The sequence below is a fragment of the Gambusia affinis genome, linkage group LG24 (genome assembly GCF_019740435.1).
Source record: "Gambusia affinis linkage group LG24, SWU_Gaff_1.0, whole genome shotgun sequence".
NCBI lineage: Eukaryota > Metazoa > Chordata > Actinopteri > Cyprinodontiformes > Poeciliidae > Gambusia > Gambusia affinis.
In genome coordinates this window covers 4,332,522-4,342,617 of record NC_057891.1, presented here as the reverse complement: position 1 = coordinate 4,342,617, position 10,096 = coordinate 4,332,522, and the positions used below count along the sequence as shown (strand labels likewise).

The following is a 10,096-nucleotide window of genomic DNA, read 5'->3' as shown; positions in this document are numbered from 1 at the left end:
CGCACAGAAGCCATTTGCCTTGAGGAGGAGTTCATGAGAGTTGTTTTATTTTGTAATATTGTACCAGCAGATGCAGTTCAGCAGGATATGGCGGCTGTCTTAACAGCTGGTTGCTCCACACCTGTTTCTCTTTTTTTTAGACATATTACCCAATCTATTCATCTGAAATTTCGCAAAAATCATCTCAAATTTACTACCCAATAAACATTTCCATATTTCATCAAGTTACAACCACAGACCTCAATGTATTTTAGTGGCAGAAAATGAGGGGGAAAAAGCCATTATATAGCACTTTCTTTATAATTAATATATATGGCAGTTTAAAGCATGTAAGTTTTTTGTTCACACTTACTTTAGAACGATGAAGTCTCCTTGGAAGTTCTTCCAGATGGCCAACAGTTGGGCTGGTCAAGGCTTCACACTTGTAACTCCACGCAGGAATAAGCACTGGTTGAGTACCTCTAATTAAAGCCTGTCACTCAAATGCTCACTCTGAATCACCTAGAAATAGTCGAGAGTGGGCGATGGATTACAGAGTGCTTAGTGGGCCACATGTTTTATAAGCACTAAATTTTCCTCCACTCCTTTAAATGTATTGTTTTAATGCTTTAGAGGGGCAGTATTATACATTTTCAGCCATTTTATAGCACAATCAAGTAATTATGTTACATCAGCTGTTATAAAACGGTAATTAACTATAAAAAAGTTTTAAGTCATATTTAAATGCCTTGAAATTGGGCCTCTGTCTCTTTAAAAACTTCTGCTCTTCAGGATATCGTCACAACATCCACCCTTTAATGTTTTTACTCATAAAAGCTCCCATAATGAGATCAACAGATGTGCAGTTCCACAAGGTGTTTGCTAATTGCTGCTGGCTAGTCTCCAGGAGCTCAGTGGGGGAGGAGATGTGTCTGGAAGGCGGGGCTAAGTCCACCCAGGTGTTTTGAACAGCTGAGTGGTTGTCATGGAGATTAAACATGCATGAAATAATCAAAACAACACTCCAGGTATGTTTTTGATGATTATAACGTGATTTAAAGCCAAAAAAAGTCAGTTTTACATAATACTGCCCCTGCCAGAATGTTACAACTCAGTTGAAAATGTTTTCATGCAGCATTTCCATACAACAACGGTCAGCGCAGTTACAGGGAGCTTACCTGCACCCAAGAGGCGAAGATGATGAAGGTTAGAACATATAACCGAGTCCCCAGACGCACTGCTGGCATTTCTGAAGACAGAAGCAACATGGCCGCACCTCTGATGTAAAGCTCCCGGCAGCGGTCGGGGTAATTCTTCTCTGAAGTTACAACTCAAATTAGGGACAGTTAGAAAAAGACAGACCACTACCACACATTTACTCAATGGAGGAACCATCTTTTTACAAATATCCACAGTTTTACAATTATTATTACTCATCTTACCCATTAGAAAAGACGAGAAAGATTCCCACAGCATCACAGATCCTCCACCAAATGCCCACATATATGTGAAATCAGAAAGGCTGTGGCCTTTTTTTAACAAAAAACATAATTTAAATCCAACGTAATTTAAAAACTCTGAAGCTATTTATTTTGAAGGTCATCTATTAAAAACGAGCCAATAAACATGCTGACGAAATAAAACTAAGATTTTATTGACTATAAACAAATCATGTTAATGCTCATTCAGTCCTACAGGTGGATAGGATTCAAATTCATTATTGATCAATCATAAGGCAATAAAATAATAAAAATAGTTTAATAGATAAATTTAAAAAGAATATAGATGCCGGAACATAGTGTCTCTTAAAAACTAAGAATGTAGTATTCATGTGCGCGTTTTTATTATAAATGTACACATTCAGTGCAGCTTTTTAGACTTTTAGACCAACACGTAGTAAAACATGGTGGTGGCAGCATCATGCTGTGGTAGTGCCATTTTCTGCATTAGAGACAAAAATGTTTCTTAGAGTTCAGCATTTCGTTCCATACATATCATCTGTGCTAAAAAAGATAAACTTCCCCACAGTATGATGGTGCCACCACCGTGTTTCACTATGTATCATTTTCCTATGTGCATAAAATCCCATAAAACGTCCTCTCAATATATCCTAAATTAATTCAAACTGGATAAAGACATTATTTACTGTTCAATTTCAAATCATAAAGAAAACATTTACTATGCTAAAACCCTGAGAAGTATATTAATAAAACTAAATAATTGCTAACTTTATTTCTAATCTGATTGGAAATCTTATCGAGTATTTTTGTCCGTTTGAAATGAGACAAAAAAAACAACATACAAGCAACTTTTTGGCAAGATATTTGTTTCCCTGACAGATTATTTAACTCTAACAAGAAATGTTTCCCATGTTATAAGTTAAATAATGTACTTTTTCATCAATACTGAAGAATTATTTACTTAAAATAAGTTCCCATATCTTGCTTAAAAGTTATTTATAAGTTAGTTTTGTCTTATACTAAGATATTTGCACTGGAAACTCGACGAAAAATAAGATTTTGTGTTAAAATATTAGCTTAAATGCAAACTTTGCTAATCGGTTGTAGCATCACACCAGGTAGTCAGCATCGTCCATCGGATGCCCTGCCGCGATGGAGTCGGTCACCCACGAGTCTCTAACGATCTTAAACTTCTTCCTGAAGCGGCGCCTCAGCGTCCTCAGCTCCAGGAGTCTCGTCTCTTCCTCGACGACGACGTGAGAAACTCCTTCCTCCAGCGCCTTCGCCACCGTCCCTCCGTGGTATCGAACCTCCAGCGCCCTGATGTCCAGACAGGTAGCACCTGTTGCGCTTTTCTGATCCAAGATGTCGAAGTAAAAGGTGAAGGGTCTGAACATGCTGGTGGGAAGGTCGTCCCAGCCGTAACGCTCCTCCACCTGCGCCGCGCTGACAGATGCCGCCGCCGCTGCCGCCTGCTCGCCGTCAATCCTGCTGAACACTTCCCTCAGCTGCTGCTCATCCGTATCGACAAAGTAGCTGTCACCGTAGCTGTCGTACTCCTTGGCGAAATGTTCCCTGGTTGAGGGCGACATGTGGATCATGTGGCGCGGTTGCCATGGCACCACTTCCTTCTGATCCAGGCACTCCAGCAGCCATGATGCCCAGACCACGTCGTGCTGATTGGAGGAAATCAGGTTCTTCACGCGCATGTTCTCCACGCCGGCAACCACGCAGTAAGTGTCCCGTCCCGGGTTCTGGACCACAATGCCGCCACACCTGGCAGCAAGACGGCCACACAATCAATTATTTGATAAAAAGTGTCTAAAAAAAATTTATGTGATTTAACAACACATTTATGGTTGTTTCATTCCATTCCAGAAAAAAATATAAAAAATGTCAAAAGATTTGCTTGTGTCACACTATTTCCATTTTTGTTTCTGATCCTGGTTTGGCTCAGTCAACTTCTTAAAAATTAAACGTTAAAAGGAAAGAAAGGAAAGACAGAAAGAATGAATGAAGAAAAGAAGTAAGGAAGGAAGGAGGGAGGACAGAGCAGCAGAAGGAATGAAGTAAGGAAGGTAAAACAAAAGAAGAAAGGAAGAAAAGGATGGAGGGAGGAAGCTTGTGATCTTACCTGGCCACGCCCTTCTCCAGCTCTGACTTTGGGTGACCTTCAGTGCCGTTCAGGATGCAGAACTCCACATCCTCAAACATGTCCGTCTCCTTGGAAACTCCAGACAGATCCTGGGTCTTGAAGTGGTCAATGACACCAACCACCTTCTTGGGTTTGACAGGCAGCTTCCGTTTCTTCTTCTGTGGTTCATCGCCGTCAATGTGAAGGTGCCGCGAGGCCAGTTTCCCGGACGCCTTGCTGCGGAACTGATCCAGCTCTGCCAGAGTCATGCACTGGTGCCACTCTTTGTCCTCGCGGATCTTTTCAATTCTGGGGAACCGCAGGGTGCAGTTGGTCTTGTACATGTCGCTTCCGACTATCTCGGCCGCTTTGACCTGGATGATGACCGAGTTGCAGGGTTCGATGTACACTTCCGGTTTCTCCACTCCACAGAGGATGGACGCCGGCGGGTCGTTTTTCCGGTAGACTTTCCAATGCTTCGCAAGCTTCAATCCAAGGTCATATAACTCTTTCATGGTGTAACCTGAGCCAATTCGGCAGAAGGAGTGGAAAACCGAGGGCTTCTCACCAGGCTTTGCCGCTTCTGCAATAGCACATAGAAAGTGGGACATCATCCCGCCCCGTCTTCCTTTCCCCCAATAACCACCAATAATCAGCAGGTCCAGCTCATCCATCAAGCCGTCCACATACTCCGGCTTTATTTTCAGCCAACCCTCCCCTCGTTTATCAGGTTTGTAGATGGACAAAGGGTCTTTCACCATAATCCCTTCTTCCCTGTTATCAATGGCATCGTTAAGAGCACTAACTACATCTTGCACTGTTCCCACTTCTGTCTTTGGCACCACATGTATCCGACCCTTGACTGGGGTGAAAACCGTCTGGAGAACCTCATATCGCTTCTTCAGCGGTTCTTTGCCAAGTTTTTGGTTATTAACCAGCAACACGTCAAAGACGCAGAAGCACGTCTGCAGCTCAGAGTCGTCCATCAGTCTCTTAATGTCAAATTTGCTGCCTTTCTGCATGAAGGTCCCCGCCGTCGGGTTGAACGCCATCATCTCGCCGTCCAGGATGCAGTTTACAACGTTGCTTTTGAACACGTTGTGGATGTAAGGAGTGAGCGATCCCTCGAGAGGCGATCCTCCGAACTGCTGCGTGTATTCAAATGCGTTCCGGCTGAAGTACTTGTACACGTCTCCATCCTTGTGAAGCTGAATCCGCTCCCCATCCAGCTTTGTCTCAAGGTAAAAGGGGCTGTTGCCCATCTGCTTCTCGATGTTGCGGATGTTGGCCACCGCTGCCAACATTGGCTTGAAGGCAGAAAAGAGTTCAATCGAGATTTCGCTTAAAGACACAGAGAGGTCGTGCAGCTGCTGGCATACTTTCTTTAAGTCCGTGTTGACATTGTAGAGCTCCGCGGCGTCCGGGTGGAAGACCTGGAGAACAGTTTCCTTGCTGACTCCAAGCTTCATGTCCTTCAGAATCATCCTAATAAGCCACTTTTGCTCCAGAGCAGAGCTCTGAGTGATGAGGTGCAACAGGCTCTTTTTTACCTGATCCTTCTGCTTGCTGGCATTGTTGATGGCCACTGAGTCAAGAAAGACATTGACCTCTTTGATACTGAGGTTTCCTTGGCTGGTACATCGCTTCTTGAGCACAAAATACGCTATACCGGCAAAATCTCCTGCTTCCCCTTGGGATGTAGTCGGAGCACGGTAGTTCAGGAGCTTACTGGCTTCTGGGCCATTCTTTGGGAGGCCTAAAACATCGATGTAGAGCTTAGCTAGCATGCTCTCTTTGATGCCATAGGCCATTCGCTCTCGCTCAAAAGGCGGGACGATGAGGCGCATAGCAGGGTAGAAGGAGTCTGTAGTTTTCGGATTGTCCTTGTGGAGCGCGGCATGAAATTTCCGCCATGATTCAACGAAATCTCCAAGGATCTTGGATTTATCTGGACGGAGTTTGGACTTCTGGATTTTCTCTAAAGTTGTGCACAAGTGAAGGAAAGGAACCTGAGCAGCAACACTGGGCTCTGCAGCAGCCGCTCCACTTTTGGAAGTTCCCTCCATCATTAAGTCTGTTTAAAATACACAACAAGATGTTTAAAAACAATGCTTTTATTATTACCTAATTTAATGTGTATACAGTATATAATTTCCATTAGACTGTCACTCTGTTACCAACAAACTGAATTTATACAAATAAGGATTGTATTTCTATTCTAGTTTATCAATAACTATTGAAGCAATGTATCACTTTCGCTCTTAGGTAACATAAAACATTTACAAGTGATAATTTAGCAATCGGCCACCATGAATCCGTTTCAAATGGCGCCACCTGGTGGAATACATTTCTTAACAGAAAGAACATGCTGAGCAGGGTAATATTGGAATAAAAACAGATGGAGAACGGATCTATTATTAATTTTAACCCATTCCAGGACTGATTACGGGGTGTCGCACTTGGGACTATCAAGGTCCTAAAAAGGTCTGCAAAGAAAATACAAATACTCCTTTTATTATCACTTTTTGTTGTTATTATAATTCTATAAAACATACTAATAAACCTTTGGGTTCATATTAGTGCTGAATAATTCCGTTCAGGCTTGACCCACTTTAGTATTTTACATCATAAAGCAGAGTTGGTCAAATGTGGTCCAGAATGCAAGTATTGAAATGAACCTTTACTGAAACGGCGTTCGGTCGTGTTGAGACAGGTCCACAGTACCCACTATAGGCCAGTTAATTAATACCAAACACCATAAAATAAAACAAGTGACATTTTAAGCTTCACGTTTTATATCTGCTTACGTTAATTTAGCAAGTTCACATATTACAAGTTAGTTCTTTGTAGTTATTATTTTAATTAGCACCTTGGTTTTAATACATTTTTACAAAACTTAAGCGACAGACGTTAAAATGTAACCTTATTTCTATTCAGTTCTGATTAAAAACACGTCAACACTCATATTTTCAACATTAATAGACAAATTAACGAGTTAAAAAGTGCTACCGTGTTTGTAGCGCTCCTCCAACAAATATCAACACAGCTACATCCTGTTACTTCCAACAAAGTGGTCCCCTAGAAACACGTTGAGATATTTTTGTTCCGACTTTAAATCGTGCATTCGCAATTAGCTACATGAACCTGTAAAAATGAATCCCCCCCCCAAAAAAATAAAATCTATTTATTTTTTACATATGTACTGGTAAGAAATTAGACACAATTGTACCAAGCTAAAATGTTGTTATTGTGAAATATACCACCAGAGGGCGTAATGCATTTTTCTGTTAGAGTAGTCAGAAATCTTATTCAAGTAGCGAGAATTAATGAGAATATTACTCAAGTAAAAGTAAAAAGTACAGTAGAGTAACACGACTAATTGAAGTAAATGTTACTCAAGTAAATGTAACTGAGTAAATGTAACTACTGCCCACCTTTGCTAATTGGATATACAAACATGGTTCTGTTCACTATATTGTTTATGTAAGATAGGCCCAGGTTAGAGTCCACAGTCAGCTACTTGTCCATGGGTCATCTCAGTCACATAGTAATGATTTATTCAAGTCATACTGACTTCATGTGTTTGACCAAGGTCTGCAGACAATTAAAGAGGCTTGTTTAAGTTTAAACTGCTTGTTTTATTATTGCTTTTGCCTTTATTTTTGCTGAATGTTTTTTAAATTTAGGATATTGTGTAGTGAATAGGAGATACTCAACTACTTATTTGTTGGGGAATATTATTTGAGGAAATAATTCAAAGTCTGATGGCCATCATACAATAGGTTCCTGTTATATTTGAGTATATGTATAAGTTTCTGCAAGCAAATCTGAGGATATGCGTCAACTTCACGTTGTGCTTAGTTTTATTTTTATTTCAATGTGTAATTTTGCAAATAGACTTTTTGCTGTATTTTATCATATCTGAATGTTTCAGATCATTAAATGAATATTAATATTAGAAAAAGATTAAATGAATAAGTATAAAATGCTGTTTTCAAAAATGATTTGCAGCTTTGGTGCTACTTCTAATGTATTTAAAATAAACAATATAACGTAATATATTATTATTTATATATATATATATATATATATATATATATATATATATATATATATATATATATATATATATATATATATATATATATATATATATATATATATATATATATATATATATATATATATATATATATATATATATAATTTTAACAACATAACCCTGAAAGTAAAAAATTACATCTATTAATTTTGCTTTTAAGCAAGCCACATTTTGTGTTTACATCTTTGTGTTTCCTCTAGGGGGCGACGTATCACCGTGTAGGAGTAGCTTGGCAGCAGTGTACCTTGAGTCACACGTATCCACGGTTGTTTACTTCTCTCCTGCTGCTGCAGTGGAGGACCGTGGGTTATGTGTGTGGAAGGAGGAGCTCCGTTAACCGCTCCAGCAGTGAACTCGCTGCGCTTTGACCAGACAAACAATCCAGTGGAAGTGAAATAACGCCAGGCTGCCAAACATGGCTGCCGTGTCAGGGCACGCACCTGCACATGAGGGAGAAGAAGAAGAGATGGCGAATAAAAACAGCAAAGTGCCAGTCATGCAGAAGGCAGGGGGGAAGTTACATAAGCCCTGCTGGATGAGGTGCTGCACTGCAACTCCGGGGCGACCTACAAGACAGTAAACAAGTGACGTCACTGCTTCCGTGGCATGCATCAGCTCGCTGAGAGCAAAGAGGAGGAGGATGTTTGTAGTGAGCTGATCCAGGACTGAGGGAGATCTCCGTGGAAGAACACAGGAAAAAGAGGGAGTGTTGATGATGATCAGGCAGCGCGTCAGGCTCCTCACTCACACCAACTGTTGATGCAGAGACAGGCGTAAACACTTCCTGTCCCCCCTGCTGGGCGATGATGCATCAGCGTGCTCACCCAAATGCTGCTCATTGATTATTTACTATAACTGGGGAGTTTTCCAGAAACACAACGGAAACACTGATGCTCTGATAGATACAGTTCCTCGCAAAGCTACTCATAAACAATGAACTTTTTCACTCCTTATTTTCAAACAAAAATCATCTGTATTTACTTTTCAGCACAAAAAGTGGGTATGCACTATATGTGATGTATGGGGCGCTGCACTAGAGCGGGCGCCAAAAAATCTCCTATTTTTTTCCTATTTGAATTGTGTTGTTGTCTGATGGCGGGAAGCTAAAAATGTAGAGGCAGAAAACCTAAGAAGAAAGCCCACAGCATCATGTTGCCACAACCATGTTTCACCATTGTGAATATTTGTAATTTTGAGAAAGCCACATTCCTGACTAAACTAAGAGCTCAAATAATGAAAGCCAGATTGTCCTCCGAAGCCTCTGGAAATAAATGCTTGTTTCATGGTGCATAACATTACTCCTAAACAGTTTTTTAATTCATATAATAGTTTATTCTTTCCCAAAGTATCTACACAGGTTTTAGCTTGTGCGGGTTTTGAACTTGGCTCCAGGCGATCAATAAGTACTTGTGTAATTGAGGTCATCAGGAGCTGTTTTTCTCACCTGATTTGAGTGCTCCGACACAAAGCTTGTTGTGTTTGCAGCGGTGAACGTGTCGCAGCAGAGGCGGCTTTAACTGATACACATCGAAGGGCGTATGAGAGAGTGCTTTCAGTACACTTTGTTCCCAACGCAAGCACTCCCTAATGTGCATTCCCAGTGGTTGTTTTGTAAACAGAATAGGAGTGGAAACCTCTTCTGATCCACCGCCGCCTCAAGGCACGACTGAACTCATCAGCAAACAGTCTCACTCGGTTTTCAGCTCACCTAAATTACACTCTACACAAAACTGTGCAAGGCTTTTTCTTCCTTCGCCCGGCTAAAATGTAGAGACTAAAATTAGAGCGCTGCCCGTCTGTTTAATATCTGTCTGGATGTCTCCCTTATTTAGTCTCAGTCATAAGTCGGAGTGTCCTAACAGCTCTCCCACTCCTTGTCTCGCCGGATTTTGGAAATTACTTTCAAGTAAAAGCCCTGTCAAGACAGACAGCTGAGCCGTGTGCCAGTCCTCCTTGGTTACATCATGAGTCTAGAGGTGATTCAGGCAGCTAAGTTTTCTGTTTCAGCATCAAACTAAATGAGGACAGATGGGTAGAGATGGGATTGGTTTGGTAAAAGATGAACTTTACAGACTTTTGAGTGGCTTTTGCTAACCTGCAATGCTGCTGCAAAGATATTGGGAATCAGAATTGGTGTCGATGTTTGGCTTGTGTAATTATTTCCAGAACCACAAATAGAGCGTAGAGCCTCTCTATGGGGTGAGCAAGATGAGGTAGGAAGTCATAAAACTTGACTTGATGTGAACAAATTCAAGGTGTGTGAGCAGCTTTTTACTTTCATTCTTGGAATATATTTTGCAGCATGTTCCAGTACACCTTATCCAACTTTATACCATCAGCCGCCCTGCTTCAAGTTATAAAGCTGCAGAAAATAACTCCTGACACGACACCGAAATGAAGTAAAGTTACATTGAGTGATGT

General features: G+C 41.0%; 1 protein-coding gene across 2 annotated transcripts; it reads right to left on the bottom strand.

The window, feature by feature from the left end:
- Nucleotides 1-1,353: 1,353 nt before the first annotated feature.
- On the bottom strand, nt 1,354-8,959 carry lig4 (ligase IV, DNA, ATP-dependent). 2 transcript variants are annotated; one of them, XM_044110168.1, is made up of 3 exons: nt 7,920-8,959; nt 3,574-5,647; nt 1,354-3,215 (listed from the first exon to the last, which is right to left on the bottom strand). In XM_044110168.1, the coding sequence occupies exons 2-3, from the start codon at nt 5,640-5,642 to the stop codon at nt 2,549-2,551; spliced, it is 2,736 nt and encodes a 911-aa protein (XP_043966103.1). In that variant the 5' UTR covers nt 5,643-5,647; nt 7,920-8,959; the 3' UTR covers nt 1,354-2,548. The 2 variants fall into 2 exon arrangements, with proteins under 2 accessions (XP_043966103.1, XP_043966104.1); XM_044110169.1 differs by lacking the exon at nt 7,920-8,959 and adding an exon at nt 6,583-6,644.
- Between the last annotated feature and the right edge of the window lie 1,137 nt (nt 8,960-10,096).